At 35.6% G+C, this 24,637-nt stretch overlaps 1 protein-coding gene across 2 annotated transcripts in view; it reads right to left on the bottom strand.

Annotated features, from left to right (window-relative positions):
- The window catches only part of LOC107498299 (cytosolic beta-glucosidase), a 187,188-nt gene extending 162,608 nt beyond the window's left edge, over positions 1-24,580 (bottom strand). For both annotated transcript variants that reach the window (XM_036227554.1, XM_036227553.1), the window contains exon 1: positions 16,777-24,580. In XM_036227554.1, the coding sequence (XP_036083447.1) occupies positions 16,777-16,831 (55 nt within the window). In that variant the 5' untranslated portion in view covers positions 16,832-24,580. The remainder of the gene's footprint in view (positions 1-16,776) is intronic.
- Positions 24,581-24,637: the final 57 nt, after the last annotated feature.

Genomic DNA, 24,637 nt, shown 5'->3' with positions numbered 1-24,637 from the left:
ATTAACATAGCCGCTCCTGCTTTCCTTTAAATTTGTCTATATTATTTTTTGTAAACTGAGTTTCTTATAGACATCATATAATTAAGTCATGCTTTTTTCATCTAATCTGGAAATCTCTATCTTTTAATTGAGATGTATTGAACATTTACATTTAATGTAGATATTGATATAGTTTGGCTTATATTGACTTCTTTTCTATTTGCTTGTTCTTTTATTTATCTGTTCTTTACTCATTTTTTTCTTTTTTTTCTAATTTCAATCAAGACTGATTATATTTTAGTATTCTCCTTATCTCTATTGGCTTATTAATGATAACCCTGGTATTTTTAATGGCTTCTGTAGAGATTAGAATAAGTATCTTTAATATACTCTAAATTAAAATAATATCACTTTGGTCTAATGAAAGACTCCTATAATAATGTATTTCCATTTCTCGACTTCAGTATTTTGTGTTATTGTCATACATGAGTTATATATTAATGCTACATATGTTCTACACTCAATGATATATATTATTGCTTTAGTTAATTACATTTTAAAGAAATTTTAAAATAAAAAATAAGTACTTCTTTACCCACATATTTAACATTTTCAATGCTTTTTGTTTCTTTGTGTTGATTCGAGTTTCTCTCAGATACTATTTAACATTCCTTGTAGTATAGGTCTATCTATAATGAGTTTTTTCAGCTTTTGCTTATTCAAAAAAATGTTTTTATTTTGCCTTCACTTTTGAAGGATATGGTCACTAGATATAGATTTCTAGGCTGAAAATCTCTTCCAACACTCTAAAGAAGCCAATCCATCGCCTCTGTCTAGAATAGTGTTTTATAAATCTTATCTTCTTTTACTGGATAGACTATTTTTTCTGCTCAGACTTTTTTAAGATTGTCACTTTTCGCTAGTTTCTGCAATTTGATTGTTATGCATCTTGGTATTAGTGAAGTGATAGGGTATTTGTATCTTTCTTTGGGTTCCTTGAGTTTTTGTAGTTGTGTGTTGATACTATTCATCCTATTTGGAATTTTTTAGCCATTATTTCTTCAAGTATGTTTTCTGTCACAGACTCCCCACCACTCCCTATAAGATTCCAAGTAATGTAAGTTAGATTGCTTGATATGTTTCTACTAGCCACTGAAGCATTGTTCATTTTATTTTTGATTTATTTTTCTATCATTCAATTTTTATATATTCTATTATAAAATCTTAAGTTCACTGATCTTTCCTTCCGCAGTTTTTTTTCTGTTAACCTCATTCAGTGAAATTTTCATTTCAGAGATCTTACTTTTCATTTCTAATTGTTGCATTTTTAAATCTTCCATTTCTCTTCCCAGTCATATTTTCCTTTAAATACTTGAATATAATCATATTAGTATTTTACTGTTCTTGTCTGCTAATTCATCATCTCTGTCATATCTGCTTGTTGCTATTGATTATAGTCACTTTCTAAAAATATCCCTACAGTGATTCGCTCAGGCTGCCACAACAAAATATAGAACCGCTGGTTTAAACAACAGGTATGTATTTCTCAAAATTCTAGAGGTGGCTAGATATCCAAGAACAAAGTGTCAGCAGATTGGGTTTCTTCTGAGGTGTCTCCTTGGCTTACAAACGGCCATCTCACCACATTCTCACATAGCTTTCACTCAGGGCACACAAATAATTGGCATCTCTTTCTTTTATACCAAATTAGGGTCCCACTCATATGACCTCATTTAAACTACATTATCTCTTTAAAAACTCTATCACCAAATACAGTCATACTGGCAGGTATGAATTTAGGAGCACAATTCAGTCCATAACAAAGGGTCTCTAAATCTCCAGATAGAAGTCTGACCTCGGAAAACTGGGTTCATGATGCCAGAGTAAATTACTTAGGTAAAACAAATGTAGAAGATAGTGAGAAACACGCACAGGAAAATACCCTATTCAGATACCAATGCTAGAATAGCTAATTTTAGTTACATAAAGGGTAAGATCATAAGCATACAAATATGCACTAATAACTTAGAGTGGATTGGAGATCCTTCTGACCCTATAACCCAGAAAAGCATCCTTGTTCTATTTACATCATTGCATTTTTGTGAAGATAAAAATTAATTAGCTGATACATACCTAACATTATGTCTTTCTTTATCCTTCACCCTCTAGCAAGAAGCACTCTTATATGCCTACAAAAAGAAAAAAGAAAGATTCATGCAATGGTCTGCAAGATTTTTTGCGCTAACTATTTGAGTCAAATTGTAAGCTTAAAAAATTATAATAAAGTACATAACTCTATTATTACCCTGAGTTATTGCCCTGAAGCCTCAAATTTTATTTTCTAAAAACCTGTGAGGTGTAAAGAATATTTTCAGAAACAACCCTACTTTGTTTATAATTTTTTAAATGTATGTATTATGTATATCTTAGCTTTATCTGTTGTTTTGCAAATATTCCCCAAATGTGTATGCCTTGTGGGTTGAGGTTAGCACCTTGAGCTTTGTGAGTTTTTGAATATGTCATTTCAATAGAGATCTTCTTTTAAATAAATGCATGTTTTTCTATTATAACCAGGTAATGCCGACTGCCCAAAAATGGCAAGGGAAAAAGCAACTCAATGCATCTATTAAAAGTAAAGCTTGGAAATACATTATTTCAAAGCCATTTTGAGTAGCTAGTAACTACAATTCTAAAATTAAGTAAATTTACATAGTCTAACACATTTCCATTTCTTAAGAGTTATATAAAGAAATTGACTCTTTGTAAAATGTTATGCTTTAGACAATCTTTTAAATTAATGTTCCATAAATGACAATTAATCTTATTAAGCAGATTAGTTCACATAATTAGTTTACATACACATGATTGGAACAATAAAATGCTCTCAGTTATATAATTGTTCATAATTAGAATATTAAGTTACTGCCCTAGTTTTTCAATTTCCGACCAAATTGTCTAATAATTATTTGGTGTTTACTTTGCTCATGTTCTTATTGCTATACTTAGATACCTACTTATAAAGCTCAAATACAATTTGTTAATGGGGGGAAGAAGATAAAACATTTAGGTTAATGTCAGTGTAGTTCAAGACGTCAATCTTGGAAGTAGATGCAAAGAATTTATCTCCTTTCTGACAGCATCCTAAAACCTAAAAAAGAAATATATGTATACATATATATGTACATATATGTGTGTATATGTGTATATATATGTATACATATATATGTACATATATGTGTGTATATATATCATCTCAAAAGTCTTATCCATGCAGAACACAGACACATTAGAGGTTTGTTTGAACCTGACTTTAAAATCTAGGGTAATTCTATATCATTTGTCTCTGACAGTCACATCACTGGGGAAGAATTAATCTATCAGAATTACTGTCTCTTTCTCTTCTTTTTCTCCTCTATCTGTTCTATTATTATTTCTCCTTTTCTCCTTCTCTTTTTCCACTTTCTTTTTGCCCCCTTTTTCCTTTTCTTTCCTAATATCAAAAAAGCTTAATTAAACCACAGCTACTCCACTTGACATCTGAGAATTTAATAATTTCATAATTAAAGGCTTTACCTTTATAGAAATATCTGTCACAGCCACAACAGGAAATAATGGATTTTGGAATATATGGTAGTTAGATCTAATCTAGAATGTTTTTAGTATCAAATAAGAAAAATGTAAACAAGCAAGAATTGGTCATATTTCAAACTTATTCCATGAATAAGAATTAAATACTGCAACTATGAAGATGTAGTTTTCAAGTTTATCATTTTAAAGGTCTATTTTAAGGCTTTAGAAAACAGTAGCAACAGGGTTCAATTATGTCTCCTCAAAATTTATACATTCAAGTCCTAATCTGCAGTACCTCACATTGTGACCTTATCTGAAGACAGGGTCTATACAGAGTAATTAAGTTAAATGAAGTCATTAGGATGGGTCCTAATCTAATATACCTGGTGTCCTTATAAAAGGGGGAAATTTGGAGATCGATACCAAGCACACATGAGAACCCCATTGTGAATATCGAGGTGGAGATCAGAGTGATGCATCTGTAAGCTAAAGAACACTTGCAATTGCCAGAAAATCATCAGAAGCTAGGGGACAAATATGGAATAGATTCTTCCTCAAAGTCCACAGAAAGAGTGAACCCTGACAACATCTTGATTTTAGAATTCTAGCCTCCAGAACTGTGAGACGATAAATATCTCTTGTTTAAGCCACTCAGTTTATGGTACTCTGTTACAGCAGTACTAATGAACTAATATAGTAGCTAACTTTTTTTAACTGTGGGGTTTCTAATTCTGATCATGTTTTCACTTGGCCAGAAGACTCATTGCTACCAAGGGTGAAAAACAGAATGAGAGCGGAAGTGGGATTATTATTTAATAACAGTTGTTGGTATTATTGATGTATTTCAGTATTGTGTCAAAAAAGCAAAGGTTTGGAATTTTCAAATAAGACTTATCCCAGACGCAAGGTGGCTATAACATCCAAAAAATATATATGAGTTAATGTAATATATCATATCAAGAGATTAAAGAACAAAACCCACACAATCATCTCCATGGACAGAGAAGTTATTTGACAAAACTCAACAATTTCTCATGATAAAAACAATCAACAAAGAACAGAGGGGAACTTCCTCAACTCAACAAGCACCTACAATAAAACCACAGCTAACATCACACTTAATTGTGGAAGATTGAATGATCATACTCATACTTCCCAACTTCAAAACTTACTACAAAACTACAGTGATCAAGAACACAATGTGATATTCTCACACTAAACATATAGGTCCTAGGAACAGACTAGAGAATTCAGAAATAAACGTTCATGTCTATGTTCAATTGATTTTTGACAAGGGTGCCAAGACAGTTCAATAGTCAGCGAGTAGTCTTATGAACAAATGGTTCAGGTACAACTGGATAGCAACATGTAGAAGAATGATGTTAGAACTATTCCTCACTTCATACACAAAAATTAACTCAAAATGAACCCCAGTCCTAAATGTAAAAGCCAAAACTATAAAAGTCTTAAAAGATAACACAGGAATAAATCTTCATGATCTTAGGTTAAGAAAAGCCTTCTTAGAAATGGCATCGAAATCATAAGCAATAAACAAATAAATAGACTATTAATAAGGGTTCTTTGAGAAACAGAACTAACAGAATGTATACATATACAGAAAGAAAGAGAAGGGAATTGGGTCATGCAATTGTGAAGACTGAGACATCCCAAGATCTGCAGTCAGCCAACTGGAAAACCAGGAGAGCCAATGGTTTCAGTTCGATAGCTAGCAGGCTTGAGACCCCAGAAAAGTTGATGTTTCAGTTCAAGTCCAAAGGCGGGAGAACCAATGTGGCATTTCAAACAGTCATGCAGGAGTTCCTCTTTTTCAAGCGAGGGTGATCCTTTTTGTTCTATCTGGATCTTTAACTGATTAGAGGCCTATGCACAGAAAACACAGTCTGCCTTACTCAGTCTACTGATGCAAATGTTAATATCATCCAAAAATGTCCCCACAGACACACCCAGAATAATGTCTGACCAAATATCTTGGAAACCCCCACCAAGGCCCAGTTGATATAACATCAATCATCATACAGACTTAATCGAAATTTTAAAAATTTGTGCTGTAAATGTTATATCAAGAAAATGAAACACGAAACCCAAAATAAGAGAAAATATTTTCAAATTATATATCTGATAAAAGACTTATATTTAATAAAGAGCTCATAACTCAATAATAAAAAGGTAAGTAGCCTAAATTAAAAATGAGCAAAAGATATGATCAGGCCTTTTTTCCAAATAAGATATACAAGTGGCCAATAAACATATTAAAAGATGATCAGGGGAAATTATGACTCATATCGCAGAAATATAAAGGATCATACAAGAATACTATGAAAAAGTATATAACACCAAATTTAATAACCTAGAAGAAATAGACCAGTACTTAGAAAAATACAACCTTACTAGCCCGAATCAAGAAGGACTGAAAAATCTAAATACGATGATCAGCAGTGTGGAAATTGAAATGATGATCAAAAACCTGCCAAAAAGTAAAAGTCCAGGACCAGATGGCTTCCCCAGTGAATTCTACCAAACATTCAAAGACGATTTAATATCTATTCTCTTCAAACTCTTCCAAAAAATTAAAGAGAAAGCAATACTTCCCAACTCATTTTATGAGGTCAATATTACTCTGATACCAAAACCTAGTAAAGATAACACACAAAAAAGAAAATTACAGACCAATATCTCTCATGAACACAGATGCAAAAAAAAAAAAAATCCTAAATAAGATACTAGCGAACAAATCCAGCAACATATTAAAAAGATTATATACCACGATCAAGTAGGCTTCATCCCAGACGCACACGGATGGTTCAACATATGCAAACTGATTAATGTGATACACCACATAAACAAATTAAAAAATAAGAAAGATATGACCATATAAATAGATGCAGAAAAAGCCTTTGACAAGATACAGCACCCATTTATGATCAAAACACTTAATAAAATCAGTATAGAAGGAACGTACCTTAACATAATAAAGGCCATATATGACAAACCCTCAGTCAACATTATACTTAATGGTGAAAAACTGAAAACCTTCCCTCTAAGATCAGAAACAAGGCAAGGCTGTCCACTATTGCCACTGTTATTCAATATAACATTGGAGATCATAGCGAGTGCAATCAGGAAAGAGAAAAATATAAAAGTCATCCAAATAGGAAACAAAGAAGCCAAACTGTCACTATTTGCAGATGACATTATTCTCTATATAGATAATTCACAAGATTCTTTATATAAAAACTCCACAAGAACAATAAACAAATACAGTAAAGTCTCTGGATATAAAACCAATGTTCAATAATCCATAGCATTCCTATACTCTAATAATGAAGTGTCTGAAAAAGAAGTGGAAAAAATAATTCCTTTTGCAATTGCAACAAAAGAATAAAATACCTAGGAATAAATTTAACAAAACATATGAAGGAGCAATATAATGAAAACTACAAGACTCTATCAAAAGAAAGCAAAGAAGATACAAAGAAATGGAAAGATATTTTGTGTTCTTGGATTAGAAGAATCAACATAGTTAAAATGACCATATGACCTAAAGAATTATACAGATTTAATGCAAACCCCATCAAAATCCCATTGGCATTTTTTAAAGAAATAGAACAAAAAAGCATCAGATTTGTATGGAAGCACAAAAGACCCCAAATTGCCAAAGCCATTCTGAGAAAAAAGAACGAGGCTGGAAGTATCACTCGGCCCAAATTCAAATTATACTACAAAGCGACAGTAATCAAAACGGCATGATATTGGCAGTAAAACAGACACATGGACCAGAGAAACAGAATCGAGAGTCCAGAATTAAACCCATATTTATACAGACAAATAATTTTTGACAAAAAAGCCAAAAGCATACAGTGGAGAAAGGAAAGCCTCTTCAATAAATGGTGCTGGGAAAACTAGAAAGCCACCTGCAAAAGAATGAAACTAGACTGCTTTCTATCACCACACACCAAAATTAACTCAAAATGGATTAAGGACCTGAACATATGACCTAAAACAATAAAATGCATAGAAGAAAACATAGGAACTAAACTCATAGACCTTGTACTTAAAGAGTTTATGAATTTGACCTTAAAGGCAAGGGAAATCAAAGCAAAAATAAATGAATGGGACTACATCAAACTAAAAGCTTCTGCTCAGCAAAAGAAATCATCAACAAGGTAAAGAGACAACCATCTGAATAGGAAAATATATTTGCAAGCAATACCTCCAATAAGGACCTAATATCCAAAATATACAAAGAACTCACATGACTCAATAACAACAACAACAAAAAACACAAATGATCCAATCAAAAGATGGGCAGAGGACCTAAACAGACACTTCTCCCTAGAGGACATACAAATGGCCAACAAATATTTGAAAAGATGCTCAACATGGCTAGCTATTAGGAAAATGCAAATCAGGACTACAGTGTGATATCATCTCATACCTGTTAGAATAGCTATAATCAATAGGACAAGTAATGGCAAATGCTGTAGAGGACGTGGAGAAAAAGGAACCCTCATACACTGCTGGTGGGACCGCAAACTGGTACAGCCGATATGGAAAACAGTATGGCTGTTCCTCAAAATATTAAGAATTGATCTACCATATATTCCAGCAATCCCTGTACTGGGTATTTACCCCAAAGACTTGAAAACCCATATCTGAAAAGATATTTGCACACTGATGTTCATAGCAGCATTATTTACCGTGGCCAGGACATGGAAGCAACTATAGTGTCCTATGATAGATGGTTGGCTAAAGAAGCTGTGGTGCATATATACAATGGAATATGACTCAGCCATAAGAAGAGATAAAATACTGCCATTTGTGACAACATGAATGGACTTTGAGATAATCATGCTAAGCAAAATAAGCCAGGAAGAAAAAGTTAAAAATCACATGATATCACTTATATGTGAGATATAAACTTAAAAGCAGCAAATGAACAGGACAAACAAACAGAGACTCATGGTCATGGACAATGGACTAGTGGTTACCAGAGGGGAGGGAAGAAGAGGAAGAGGGGGGAGGTAAACCGTTAAAGAGGGTCAAATATAGGGGGGGGGGGTAGGAGGAGGGTGAAGTGGGTAAAGGGGATCAAATAAATGGTAGCCGAAGGAAATTGGACTTTGGAGGGGAGTAAACACTCAATAGAATGTACAGATGTCAAATTATAATGTACGCCTGAAAATTATATCATTGTATTAACCAATATTACCTCGATAAACGATAATAAAAAAAATAAACGTTAATAAACTACATGTTAAAACTATTTGCAATTGACTTGGCCCATTTACAAGACCCTGTATTACAGAAAAGGAAAGTTCTCATCCAGGACCACTTCCTAGTTCTTTAACACATCAAAATTATAAAAGTTTGTTTATAACTGAGAATACCCAAGATCATCTCCAAGATTCGTCTTGTGGCCTGCAAGGCAAAAAAGCCCTGAAACATCCTGATGCTCTTCAGGGGAGGGAAAAGTTAATCTTATAACAAAAATTGCCAAACATCCAAAGGGCAATTTTAACATAAATTTGAAAGAATTCACAGGATTTGCCCAGGGGAATAAAACATTGAGCATCGCTTTGCTACTTGAGATGTTTAACTTTTAAAAATATTTGACTTGCGACTCTGTTCTTCATGGGAGGACTGGCAACCCTGTCAGTCTCCTTTTAGGAAATGTACAAATCCACATATTTCTCCAAACATCCTTTTTTCTCCACTGTGTTCTTTGACTGTAAATATGTCTTTCCCAGGATTATTATTTCTCGCCACCATTTTAAACGTAACTTAAGGACTGGACAGAGTGAGAGGCATGAGGAGGAGGCATTTCTATAGAGAGCAGCAAACCATAAATGCAAGCAAGGTAAAGAGAGTTGTGAACTCTGCAGTGGTTTTCTAGTTCGCACGGCAGTTCTGAGTTATTCGCGGACATCAGCAGACAGGGCTATGGAATTCCGGGCGAGTACATGGTATCCTTTCTTTCTTCTAGGCTAGAGCTGCTTGGTAGAGACGTGAACACCTGGAAGATTACACTCCGGTATTGTCCTTGGTCCTAGGCAGTAAGGACTCTTACTCTAGACCCCATGGTTGAGAAGACCACCGTAAACCACAAAATACTCCAACCTCACAAAAGCATCAAAGAGAACTTGGGCTCCTGCATCACGCCAGACCATAGCCTTACTGCTGATAGGTACCAAAGAGCTTTGCCTGTGACTAACACAGTTTCCGGGTCCAGAAAATGCTTTTCTACATCTCTGTTTATGTCTTTGGTGGTAGAAATAGGGATGAAAATTCGTGACTGTAAAGCTGATGATGCTGGAGACAGGCAATACATGCTTCAGAGTACAGGAAGGATTTGCTCTAAGAGAGTCAACAATTTTGTCAATCAGATCCTTCCTCTCAGCATGAATGCCATAGGTACTTGTATTAGACAGTATCGTTTCCTATCAGTTTTCTACCAAGCGCCTCGGAAAGTACTTAGGAATTAATTAGCATAGTATTTGCAACATTGCACATGGCGGCTGATGGACATTTTGTAATAGTAATTAATACTGCTCTCAAATTTGCATTATGTAATTTGAGATGTAATATGTGTGAAGCTTGACAACAATCCTTACATTAGCAATTTAATGGACAGTGAATACAAGGGATGTGAACAGTTTTATTTTTATACGCGTATTCAATATGACAATTATATCTTCAAAATGAATAAATTGCAACTTTAATAATCTTGAGATAAAACATTGATGTTTATTATCATTTGTATTTTAGGTTTAAATAATCTAGAATAAAAATAACTTTGATTTTGAAAACATGTTATTTTAATTTTTGCTATTTTATATTTATTTTGTGTGAAAATATATTAAAATTTATTCATTTTGAGTACAACAGAATAGTTTAATCTACACAATGGTGATTAATAGGATATAACTCAAGGGAAAAATAATGATTATAATAACATAATTATTGATATTGCCAAAATGGAGGCAAGAAAAATAAATTTCATGGAACACATAACTTATGTATTTTCATCAGTTATCCTCTGTCAAGACAACACTCAGACATATTCAATTAATAATTAAATTGAATCGTATTTATTATTTTGCTACCAATCATATGAAAACCTTAGTTTTCCATATATTTTTGAGTTTCTCATCGCCTTAAGGGTATACTTGTCAAGGTAAGCAATTAGAACATGTTTTACATAGTAGTTTGTTAATTTAATTTATAACATTTAAATGTTTAGACCTATGGTTAAGAGGCCTGCATTCGTGCTTTTGCTTCAAGGTCCCAAAAACGTCAGAGACAAGACTATTCTCTTCTAAGCTTAGGAGACCATAAAGGTCATCTTTATTTCCACTTTGTTTTGGTTGTAACATAATTTGGTTGTAACATAATTTGGCTCTGTGTGTTTGTGTGTGTGTACATATGTGTGTGTGTATATATATATATGTATATATATATTAGAGAATATATTACATATATGCAGTAGGAAATATATATATTCCCTATTCTTATTTTAGTTATAAATAAACCAAATGTAAAACTCAGAAGCTACTATATATATAAACAAATGTCTGTTATTTTGATGTCACACAAATTCATACTTGCCAATTAAGAATGGTATAAAATATTAACCTGAGTATCTCAAAATAAATACAAGTAAACATTCTAAAACTGGAAATTATATAAGGTATTACACATTTATATCACACTGTTGGGCTGAATTGTGTCCTGTCAAATGTATATATTGAAGCCTTAACCCCTAGTACCTCAGAATGTGTCTGAGTTAGAGACGGGGCCTATAAACGGGCAATTCAGGTTCAATGAAGTTATACAGGTGGATCCTAATCCAATTCGACCGGTGTCCTTATGAAAAGAAATTTGGACTCACAAAAGGAGACACCAGAGATGTGTACAAACTGAGAAAAGTCAGATGTGGACACAGTGATAAGGTGGCCATGTTCAAGCCAGTAAGAGAGACCTCATTAGAATCAAAACTGGCTGACATCTTGATCTTGGATTTCCAGCCTCCAGAACTACGAGACAATAGATTTCGGTCTTTTGAGCCACCCAGTTTGTGATATTTTGTTATGGCAGCCTTAGCCATCTAGTATATATACTCAAGAAAGTTCAAGAAAAACTTGTCTATGCATTCTTAAATTTTTCAAATTACTTAGGTCTCACTCAAAATATTTTACATAAATTATTAATTTTAGTGTGAAATTTTAAAATATTGCATAAAATAAAACAATGTCCCAAATATACACTTTTGTAATAACTACACTTGATACTTCAAAACTGATGAATTTCCCAATTTTTAAAATCCTATTTTGAAATTTAAACAGTTATTGTCAAAATGTTTCAATTTGAAATAACTGATATGCGATTCAAAAATAAATCTTTCATCCAAAAAGAAAGTTTGTTTGACCCAACTTTCCTTTTTTCCTTTCCTACATCATCTTCATTGTAAAATCTGGGCTTTTGTTGTTACGTGAGATTTTTTTTTTAAGTTGATGTAAAATACACATAACATAAAATTCACTATTTTCACCTAAACGAGATTTTAAAGTGTAATTTTTAAACTTCTTTTATGACCTTGGCTTCAAGTCGAACCTTTTATCAATTAATGGGCCTATGGTTTATCCTTAACTACCAAAGTTAAATATTTCATGTCCAAATTTAAAATTCCGTGAGAAAAATAGACTGTTGTTTTAAAAACAATTTATTCATTATACTTTTTAGTGTCATATGGAGACAGTCATCATCTTATCACGTTTACTCATTCTCTGTCCTATAGCTTAACTCACGTCCAATTTCTTAACACAGCAAAGTTAAAAGCTTTTTTTGTTGTTGTTTGGTCTTTTCTTTTCCATTTATTTTTTATACTCAAGAACTCTCACACCCTTTAAGAATTGCCTTGTTATCAGCAGAGATGGCCTCATGATGCTCAGAAATGCTGAAATTACCTGGCATTCAGTTAAGAGATGAGGGAAGTAGAACTTACTGTCATGAGTTGGCAAACTTCAAAAGGCCATTTGAAAGGAGTATTGATATCATTTTTTTGGAATAGTTTCTAATACCAGGTAAAACATTTAGGATCTATAAAGGGATTACAGTATTTGCCCCTTGAAATAAAATACTGATGATCTATAAAGGAATCACATAATTGTCCAGGAAGTAAATCATTAGGGATCTCTATATTCTTTAAGACATTTAAATTTTAAAATATGTGTCATCAAGTTTTATTGATTATAGAGCAGCTTATTTTCCTCTTGAGTTTTACTTTGCCGTGTGAATTGTAACCTAATTAAAAGTCTTTGAACCCAAAGGCTTCCGACGTGGAAAAAACTCACAAATGCACAAGAATTCAAACAATAGATAATTTAACCTTGATCCAAGTGATATGTCAGGCACTCATAGAGTACATTGAAAAGAGTGCATAAAAACTCTCAGTCTTAAAATTTTAAAAGAATCTTGTTTTCCTCTTGAGAAATAGGCTCCTGGTTAAAAACCAATGTATGGTTACCATTATGAATATGGAAAGGATGGTTACACATATACGGTCATCCATTTTCTCCTGTGCGTGCCTTATCTCCATTTCCCTTTGCGAATTTGGATCTTTGAATCCCCCTTTTCAGTCATTGTTATCTTAATTTGTTCCTATGTATGCTGAAGGTTCATTACTATCTTGTCATAACAATATCTTGTTATAACAATTCTCTTATTTTTAATTAAGCTTATAATGCCCTGTTCTTACTATTTACCTGATACTTTACTCCTAATTATGGGTGGTTGTTTTTTTTTTTTCATTTTGTTTTAGGTGAGCTGACTCCTTTCATTATTTCCTGTAGTGCAGGCCTCGTAGTAGAGAATTCCCTCAATTTTTGTATGTCTGGAAAAGTCTAAATTTCTCCTTCACAAGACTATAGGTTAGTGGTTACTAATGGGGTGACGGAGGAGGGAGGATTTAGATGGGGTAAAGGGAGTCAAATACAAGGTTTAAGGGGAGGGTGAAGTGGGTAAAGGGGACTAAAATATATGGTAGCTGAAGAAAACTAGACTTTAGGTGGTAAATACACAATAGAATATACAGATGTCAAATGAAAATGTACACCTGAAAATTACATGATTGTATTAACCAACATTACTTTAATATACTTAATTAAAAAAAAAAAAAAAACCCAGTGTGTGATTTTCAGAACTGACCACAGCAAATTATCAAGGCCGGGCTCGCAGGGGAAAGCTGCCGCCCCACACCAGACTCGGCTCACAGCCAGGGCACTGCAATCTCTGAAGGGAGCTGCGGGCAAGGACTCGGGCCCCTCACTGGCCACGCTCTTACGCTTATCTGCAGCCCTCGCCCAAGCTCCCACATTCTTAGGCGTCTTTATCAGAGGCCTTTAGACGAGGTCCTCTTCGGGCGCCTCTGCCAAGGCCTTCTTGTTGGGTGAAGGGGAAAACCTTGAAGACAGTTTCCTCCAATCTCAGTATCTAGTACTTTTCCATCTCTAGCTCTTTCCCTGACTTGGGGTCCATAAAAATGCCAGAGCCTTTTGTTTCAGGGGTTCCCCCAAGTCCGCACTGACCCACCTGGCCCTGGACAGGTGCTCCATTTCGTGACTGAACAAGAGTTGACACTTCCTCTGGTGTGTGTGTCTTTCTTATACAATCTCAGTAAATGATTAAAGACTTAACTCCTTTATTTTTGGCTTGTTACTTTAATCGGCTACCTGACATCTGGCAGCTCAGCTCTCTTTCCCATTTCAGCTGAGCTCCTGATACTCCTGTGGATGCATCTAGGTTATCATATATCACAAGCAATATAATCAGACCAGTTCTGAAACCCCTACTCTGAGTTTGTCATGGGTGAGTCTTTCTAACAAAGAAGCCAGAAGGGACACTGAGCAAGAAAATGTGATTAGCAAACCTGACTACGTAGTCTAGGAAGTTAAAACTTTCTAAGGTGATTGTATTATTTTTTTACAAATATTGTGGATCAAACGCATTTGCATTCAAATATAAATACCAAAACATATTTTTCGTAGTCCACAGATCTTATCCATTCTGCCACACATTAATATGGATATATCAGAATGTTTTTGGTTTCAAGTAAAAAACTGAACACAAAGTGACTAAAGTAATAGAGAAGATTTATCGGCTGCTCTAAGTGACAGATCAAGAAGTAGGGCAGGCTTTAGGCACGGCTCGGTTAAAATCCAACGTCTATATCTCAGTCCTGCTGTGATTCTTTCAGTACTTTCTTTCCCTATGAGCCCTTCTTACCCATAGCAGGCCTTACTGAGAAAACAAACTGGCTCCCAGAATTTTAGACTTCACATCTGGGGATCACCCCATCCAAAGCAAAAGAAGGTCTTGGCTTTCCCAGAGTTCCCTCTCTCTGGCGAGACTAGCTATGGTCACATGTCAACTCCCGAACCAATCACGGTGACGAGAGAAGAGCACTGTTCCGATTGGCTTGGTCTAGGTCATGTGCTCTATTCCTAGAGCTAATGGATGCAGTTATTGTCTTCCCTGAAACCACATGAAATCCTAAATAGAGGTCAGGGTCTTTTGAGAATAGGTGAATAAATACTGGGGAAGCAATGACACACGTCAAATAAATCGTGCTACAAAAAACTGACTACTTTTACATTTTGTCCAGAAATTAACATATGAACCACAAATTGTCTTACTACTCCAAGCTTGCCTACTTAATACAAATGCATTCATATTTAAAGTAATGCACACTGAAACTCTTTTTAAGGAAAATTTCTTTGCCATCGACGAATTGTAAAACACATTATTATTGTAATCATTTTCTGGAAAAGAAAAAAAACTTTAAGTGTTTAAGGTACTACTGGATAAATTAACCTAAACAAGATTACAGCAACTTCAAAATTATTTCAGCTGTTTCCATTTCTAAAAATAAGTTGGTGACAAGAGATGACTTGAAACATTCAATAGATGATAATGTCAGTTGTATGTGGGTTAGCCTTTGCACAGATTTGAATAAAATGAGTAGCACGTGATGTCTGCAGTATGTCAAAGGCAGGAAAAATGAAAAAGAACCTCCTCAAGACCTCCAGAATGTCTTCATTAGCCTTCCCTAAACACTACGTCCTTTCTACAGATCTAGGCTCTAACGAATTCATTAGCTACTTCTTACAGTTAGTACTGATGGTATGACATTTAACCAGTTTTAATTTGTCATTGGTGTAAAATATGTAACTTAAGTACTACTTTTATTCAGTCTATCTAATTCATTCTTATTTCCACCTTCTAAAAAGTTTCAATATACTTTAGGTGTACCTAAACAAAGATGACTAGTTCCATCCTTAATGAAATCTGCAAAATGAAGAGATAGCTTGCTTTCATATAATGACAGTTCACCTGGACATTTTTCAGATTTTGTCACTTGTGATGACAGATATTTATAGACTATCTCATTATGGTAGCACAGGGAACACAAAGATAAACGAGACAGTCTCTGTATTTAAGGATCGCCCAGCCCACTGTTGGAGCTATAAAGCATAAGCAGAAATTAGCCCCAAGAGCCCAGCAGACAGAGACTGGCTTTACCTAAATTTATAAAAGCTACACATAGGCAGTAACATTTAAACAAGATCTTAAAAGTATGGTGACAACTCTTATAGTTAGAAGGGAGAAGGCAGGGCATTCTGAGAAGAATGTTGAACATCGGTGGAAAAAGAGGCAAGTCTGGAATCTGGAGCAAAAGGTGCCTGGAGATTTCAGAAACTGGAATCACGCCGGAGTCTGAAAAGGACTTTGAGTATCAAAATGTTAAGGATGGGACCTGATTTTACACACAGACAGAGTCCATAAACTATTTAAGAAGGTCGACAGTGCAATTGGTTTTGATTTTTAGGATGACCCTGGTAGAATACGATTTTAATCTGCAGCAAGGATGAAAATCAGCTAGGACGAGGTTTTAATGTCCGGGGAAGAAATAATCAATTTCTAGACTAAGTCCATGGAAAAGAGGTCAGAAAGGAGAGATTAGAACGCAGAGATGCTTCCAAATTTACAACTAATTGGGGACTTGAGAAATGAATGACGAAGCGACAATTTCCAGTAGAAAAAAACAGCTGGAAGAGCCGAGTTCACTCTCGGTTCTGCCATTTATTTGCTTTTCGAGCTCATAAATTGTTTTGCCCTTACTATTTATAAGATAAATAAAGCCATACCTACCCAATGAGTTATGACTAGATGTAACATTTATCGATCTCCATATTATTCGTTTCATGATGATTAGATTTCAGAGTATCAGAGAGAAGGAAGTCCTGGATGACTCTTAGGTCTTTGACACAGGGGACAGTAGGGACAATATGGCTGGGAAGTAAAAAAGGGACAGGAGAGGTTCTCATTCACACTTGCTGTGTTACCCGCTTGAAAGACTTTTCTCCGGATGTCCACGTGATTTGCTCCTTTACATCTTTCAGTCTCTGCTCAAATGTCGCCTTATCAGAGAAGCCTTCATTGACTACCTTATAAAGTATCAACAATTTCCTTCCCCAGCACCTTGTCTTCCTTCTGTGCTTTTTTACCTACTCCCCTCATTTATAGCATCTTACCTATATCTTTATTTACACACTTGTATACTGCCCTTCTCCCCGTAGTACCACAATAAAAGCTCCAGAAAAGAAAGGATTGATTTATCCCCAGCATTAGAACAGAGCTTAATACACAGTAAGCACTCAATTAGTCAAATAAATAAATGTACTTCTGGCTTCTTAGCAGTAAAATTGGTAGGTTTCAAGTTGTATTTAATGGGAGAAAAATGAAGATGGGACAGGACTCTGCTCAAGAACTATGTCTCATGCAGTACGCTTAAAAAAAAAAAAAAAGGAAGAAAAGAACTATGTCTCAAACAACACACAAACAGCCAGAGGAATATGAATTGCTATTAACAACCTACCATTGGTTACGATATGGAGGAAAATTATCATTTAATGCTATTATAAGCAAGCAATTTTTCACATAAAGAAAAAAAATCTGTTTCATAATCACAGGCTGTACCCCTAACCTTGGCTAATCATCTTGCAAATGCAGGCGATTAGTCACAATGGGTGATGCCGAAGGGAGGGCCACTGGCTCAGGCAGCACAATCCATCACCAACACAGGGGACATAACTCAAACTCCGTGTCCTACTAACGGCGGGTCAGCAGCATCAATTTTGTGTGTGAAGGGCAATCCAAACCGAAATTCCCTAAAATGCACCAAAATTGTGACAACCATTCTCTGATACAACTAACATTACCCAGCAGAACCACGGATTCAACAATGAAAGAATTTGGAGCAGTTGGGAAAGCAACTGAATTAAAAGCATAAAAAAAAAAAATCGTGTAAGGCAGTCTTGTCGGTCTTTCTGAGAGAACGTCTAAATAGGTGGCTATTTAAGGGGATGGCATTTTATCAAAATATCAGAAAATCTTACTCATTTTTTATGGAAATTAATAATTTTATTCAAAGGGCCCTTCGATATAAATACCATATATTGAAAATGGGCCAAGAGGTATGACATACAGCCCTGAGTGGAATTACTGTTGCATCAATCCCAAGATGTGATGTTTTACGATAGTAAGATGAATCTAAAAGAATAAGAAGAACCTCTAAGAACAGTCAGGAAGGTAAAAAAGTAAGTAAATTAGGATATCTAAAGACATTAAAGATGACAGAAATAGATTTTTCATCTGTTTAGAGCAAGAAAAAATGATGGGATAGGTCTTCCGTTTAAAGACTATAATATTAAAAGGAGATAGAACACTAAAATATTTCTATTTAGTCTTCTTCAAGTTGGAATGGTCCAATTAAAAAAAAAAAGGAATTATAGCCCAAGATAGTTGAGAAGATAGTAAAAAGGGCACATAGTCACTTTAAGTGAACTTAAGTCTCCAAGACTAAGCAAATTATATCCTGAAACTGAAGGAATTTGAAGATGGAATCGCAGAAGCATTGTTTGGGACGAAGATGTGGAAAATATACTGGTTTTTGTTTTTTGTTTTTTGTTTTTTTAAGTAGCAGACATAGATTGCAGGCAAAATCCAAGACGGGATTTATTAAGCGTATGCACTTTAAACTTCTAGAGAATAATGTAGTGATGGTTATGTGACAATAACAGTTTAACACAAGTTCTAAACTGAACTAATTTGCACTGTTGCTTTGCTTTTGATTTGTTGGTTTCTTTTCAGAATCCCAGTTTGCTAGAAAGAGTTCCCTGAGCTTTGGAGCCTGGGGGCCGAACATGGATTTAAATCCTGGCTCTACCCTTTTTTTGCTGAAAGATCTTGGGGAAATTCTCTCTCTCTCTCATTCTCTCTCTCTCTCTCTGCATGTAAGTATGTGTGTGTGTGTGTCAGTCTGTCTGTCTGTCTGCCTATCAATCTTGTTCACTCATAATGCTCTTTCGAAGAGCTGTTATAAAGATCTGGTAGGTTAATCAAAGCAGAGAACTTTGCACAGTTCCTGGCACACAGCCGATTTAGGATTACGTTTGTGGAAATCCTCCATTTCTGTAGTTCTATATCCCTTGGAAAGTGACTTCAGTTATAGTAACGATCCTGGCTTCACTCCTTACTTTTCTTTACCTTAATTGTGTACATGGGAGGAGTATACGGGCTTGTCCAGCTCAGACCCTTTTCTTTTCTCTTGTGGAATCGATCTAATTAAAACTCATGTGCCTCCTGGTCGCCTTTTCTGCCCAAGTAGAAAGCTTATTCAGGCAGGTTTGGTTCATGCAAAGGGAGGCATGTGGTTGTCTAACACTGCTTATAGATGAGTGGGTACAATGACCTAATGCAGGAGAATATTGGGAGCCCTGCGGACCAAAGATTAAACCACATTCTTAGGTTCAGTTTTATGAAAAATAAAGGCGATGTTATGCTGATCTCCATCTAAGTCTGATTCTTGTACCTCTGTCATTGTGGAGAAAATTTCAGGTTGAGGATGGAGAAAAATGTACTATTTATCAGCTAACTAGAACCACAAGATGATTACAACAATGATGATAAAACACTGCTCAGATATTTTATACTTGAAATTTAGTTCCTTAAGTGCTAAATCTTCTACTGCATTCTGATGAAGAAAATGGTTAAATATATGTTAACAAGATAAGTAATAAATTATAGAATATCGAGAGGATTGATTAATAATACTTAATAGTCCCTTAGCACTTAAAGAACCCTAGACACTTAATTAAGTGCTTTCCGTGTACCATATTATTATTCTTAGCAGTCACACGAGGCAAACACCATAATTCTCCATTTTATGTGAGGAAGTTAAAGCTCAAGTTAAATGATTTGCCCAAGGTCACCAAGTTAACTAGGAAAAATAAGGATATGGACTCAGATCTGTCTAATTCCGGCACTCATATCTTGATCCCAGGGTTGGCAAGGTCAGATTCAGCCTGTTCTCTGTTTTTGTGAATAAAGCTTTATTGGAACAGCTGTGCCCATTTGTTTACATGTTGTCCATGGTTCCCTTTGCACTATAAAGGCAGAGTTGAGCCGTTGTGACAGAAACTACAAAGCCTCCAAAGCAGAAAATGTTTACTATCTGTGCCTTTATAGGAAAAGTTCCAAGACCTCTGCTCTAGTGTAAAACATTATTTCAGTTGAACATCTTGAGCACTACCATGTTGTGCCATAAAAATGCCTCAAATCTGGTCCTTCGCTTAACACTGAGTAATGAGACAAAAGCCGGGAAACCTTTGAGTTGTACTCATTCATTCAAAAATTGAAATTCAACAAAAGATTCAAAGATCCCATAGTGTTCTTTCTAAGTTTTCTTTTTTTTCTCTCTAGAGCATTGTTCTTAAATCACTATAAATTCCTTAAGTGGTTTCTCTTAACTGTATCAGATTTGACTGACCTCTTGAATGAACTGAGACAAATCCTAACCACTACAACTGTTTTTTTCCACTTTACATTATGAAAATATTCAAACATATACAAAAATAGAGCAAATGGTATACTACGATCCCACACATCCCTCTTCTATCTTTAAAACTATCATCTTCAAGGCTAATTTTATTTCATTCATAAACCCTATTTCCCCAGCCCCCGTAAGACCATTTGAAACAAACTGCTGACATCATACCATTTCAGCCATAAATACTAGAGGTGATTTTTAACACATAGTCAGGAAACATACACTAGTAGGGTACCCACAGATAGGAATCATATACTCCTTAATATCTGAGACCTGGAGTTCTGCTCAGATACTTGTATTAATTCTCTGCTTATAGGCACAAAAAATGTATACGGTATTTTCTGTCAAAATCAGGGGCACCTGAACAGGACACACTGTTTAAAATCCATTGGGAAGAATGCAGGAACAGTTCGTATCACGTAGCGGGTGATCTCAATTATTCACCCAACAGTGAATCTCTAGAGGGTCAGAAATGAGAGAGTACTTGTGATAAATGAACATGAGGTCAAGAAAGAAGACAATCCTGTTCATGATGTGCCTACAAAAACAGTATCATATGCCATATATTCTTGAAAGTTCCTATACCAAAATTACCGAGACCATTATATAGTTCTCAAGATTACAATGAAGCTGTCTTTCGGGTGTGTAGGGAGAAGTTTCAGTAATATGTCTTTTAAAGAGGCCAGCACAAACTAGCCATTCATAAATATTCTTGAAAGCTAGAAGTGCAATTTTGCTCTATACGAAGCAACTAGAAAGGACTTTGTTGAATGCTGGCTCTTCGAATATTCCCGAACACAACCTGTGGGTGAGACAAAGCTGAGTGTATTGCTTACCTTGTTCACAGAGAATACAATCTCTGCAAAGCTTTGGTAAGGTCTTAGTAAGGGAACCGGGTCAGAATTAAGTGAGAATTGAAAGTTTAGTTCAAGGTGGGTCTTTCAGTGTAAGAGGGTTTGATGAGAATTGTGTAAGGATTAAGATACTAATGGTCCAGGATTGCTGAGAATAACAAGGCAAAACTCTTTGAAGGAAGACATTCAAAGAATTTTAGGGTGCAAACTGTCTGCTGATGCTTTCCCTTGAAGAATTGGTGGGTCTTTTGAAAGTCACACCAATGAAGACAGTAGAATAATAAAGTCATGTGAAGGTAAACAGGTGTAAGGAATGAAGGCAGTAGGCATTTTAATTCCTCAATGAGCAAGCTGTGGTAAGAGGTGGTGTTTCAGTTCTCAACCTTAATCTTCAAATCAGAAAAGTTGTCTTCAAATAATCTATAGAAAGGTAGATAAGCTATGTAATGATGATAGGTGATAGACAGACTCTATATGCACATAGATTCAGCATAGGCCTCACCAAGATGTGCTACTTTGGCATGTGGATTAATTTAAGCTGAAAGCAATCAGCATCCTGTGGGCTCAAGAGAAACTTTTACCTCTCCCTTAAAAATCTAAAATTGAGAACTTTACTCATAATAAGTTATTACCAGAAATAAAATTTAAAGATCTACATGGCAGTGCAAACACCTAACTACCCAACATCTGCTCTTCTCGTCCTGCGAATGACCTTCCTCTCTTCTGAAGCCCAAAGGCACTTTACCTCATCCTTAGCTCAGAATGTCATATATGCCTAATTTTCCCTGTCTTTAAACCTCCCATGTAAGTGGGGTTTCTGACTCTCTCAAGTGGGGTTCCCAGGTGTACATATGTAATTAAATTTGGTTACTTTCTCTTGTTAATCTCTCATATTGATTTGATCAGACCAGTCAGTAGAACCTAGAAAGTTAGAGAAAATTTATTCCTTCCCCGACAAGTCCATGTGTGTTTAATTAGCTTGCCGGGTTTGTGGTTAAAACCAGGCGCACCTGAACGGGACACCTGAACGGGCTGTTTTACCAATTGCAGATAACATCCGGATTTGTCAGCGAACTTACATTCTCTGCATCTGTAATTGCTCAAAGTTGAGATCGTTAATGCGGACTCATCATCAACTGTAGTAAAAGGTTGGTTGGGTTTTTCATTTAATTCTTTCTACCTCATGCTTGCTCCTGGTAATTTGGAACTTGGAATTTCTTCCCTTTGTGCTAAGCAGCATTTCTGAGGTATGTCATGGATGTAAGCATTACTAACCATCCTCCCTCAGAGCAGTGGTTTAAGGCTTAGGGTTTATTGCTTCTACACCATATTTCCGATATCAACAGATGATGAATTAGAGACACTTAGAAGATCCTAAATTATTTTTCTACAGTTATATTGGTGTGAAAAATCTTAAAGGTTAAATTTCTAGTGTTACTTCCATAAGCAACCATATCAATATGGCTGATGCTCACCCTTACCCATGATAAGATTCATGCAATATACGTTCTACCTACCCTTGAAGGAAAGAAAAAATTCCAAAATTCCCTAAGGCTGCTGGCATTTCAGGTTAGAGTTAAATTCACCTGGAACATTGGGGTCCTGAAATTATGGGAGAACTAACTTCTGAAATGGAACCTTACTGATTCCTGGACCAAGTCAACTAAAGGCTCCAGTGGAAGAATATCCTAGTTGATGTGAATGCCTCTCATAGCATCCCCTTTCCATTGACTTACCTGACTAACCCAGCGTTTAGCCTTGACAAGCTTCCCCCATTAACAGGCTATAGCTTCCCAATTATCGGACCATCTGTTCTGTATTTATCTTGCACAACCTCTCAGTCTCCCTGATAGTCAAAGCATGCTTCCAAAACACCACTTTTTCCCTGTTCACTTTCCTTAAAACAAAAACAAAAACAAAAACAAAAACTCCATATAAGAGCCCACCAACTCTGTTCTTTGTGCAAGGACCGTATTTTTCCTCGTAATAAAATCCAGACTCAGCTCATCCCAAATATGTGACAAGGAGAGTTTTCTCTTTTTCTTCATATGGTGGGGCGGGAAAGGACAGAAGAGGGGCAAGCTTTGCAGAGGAGAGCTCTGAGATTTCTTTTGCCATGATGTATCAGATCACAGAGGCTGTGGATTAAATTTCAGGCATAGGATGAGGAGACCAAGATGGGCGTCTCTAAAGTTCATTTGAGTGGATAAAAACCCATCTTGTTTTCAATAACCTTTTCAGCATGAGGAGCTAACAGTTGTTATGCCTTAAATTCCTTGAGTAGCCTCTGTCACTAAAGGCAGTTGTGTAATGGGGAGTATGCAGTGGCTGAGGAAGCATTTTCTTGGGAAACGGCTATCGTAGCTCTTTGTCAGCCAAGGAGTTTCCTTCAGCTTCCAGAGTCTAGCTGCTTGTCTAAGGTTCAATTTTGAGAATTTTTCTTGGAAAGCCTAGGAACTACAGATTTTTATTGTGCTCTTGTTACCAAAGTCTATAGGGCCTGTAGATGTTCATATCTTTCAGTTGATCTTATTACATAATTACCTTTTTAGAAGACCTCATTTTTTTCCCTGTGTCTCAAATTAGGTAAAGACTGGGAAAATGAAATATAGGTTTGATCTCAAGTCACCATCGTGAGTTAGTTTTAGATAAAGGATGTACTTTATCGAGAAATAATACTAATTTTCTGAAAGGGGGTCATGAGAGCATCTTGGATGTGAAACATTCAGAAGAAATTTACATGACCTCCTCGCTCACACTGAGGAAGTTCTGGGGTCAGGCTCATTCTCAAAATGGCTCTATGTGCTTATAATTACATTTCAAACATCCGCTTCAACAATCAGCTCTGTGTTGATTTTTGCAACGCATGGGTTGATGTACAGCATTCTTCCTGACAATAGCTCTGATTCAATGTCAGCTTGAGTGGTGAGACTTTGCAGTTGGAAGCCCTACTGGAGCTGTCACCATTATGTCTGATCAACCACTGGCATGCGGCCATCCCTGCTGGGATGGTTCAGACTCAGACTGCCTTAAAGAAGAATATTGGAAGAACTGGACTCCACCATTTGCCAGATTTTTTGTTCCCCAGGGTTTAATGTTTTCATTTTCAACAACTGAAATTCGATCTTCTAGATTGATTATTGGGTGGAGGGAAGAAGGGGGTGACGGCTCAATTCGAGACCTGCTATGATGGTATCACCTAGAGCAGAAGTCGGCCTACCACCTATTTTTATAAGGTCTACAAGCTAAGATGACTTTTAAATTTTTA

This window comes from Rousettus aegyptiacus, unplaced genomic scaffold (assembly GCF_014176215.1).
Source record: "Rousettus aegyptiacus isolate mRouAeg1 unplaced genomic scaffold, mRouAeg1.p scaffold_m13_p_10, whole genome shotgun sequence".
NCBI classification, from domain to species: Eukaryota; Metazoa; Chordata; class Mammalia; order Chiroptera; family Pteropodidae; genus Rousettus; species Rousettus aegyptiacus.
The sequence above is the reverse complement of the archived record's forward strand: the minus strand, read 5'-3'. Positions and strand labels throughout refer to the sequence as shown.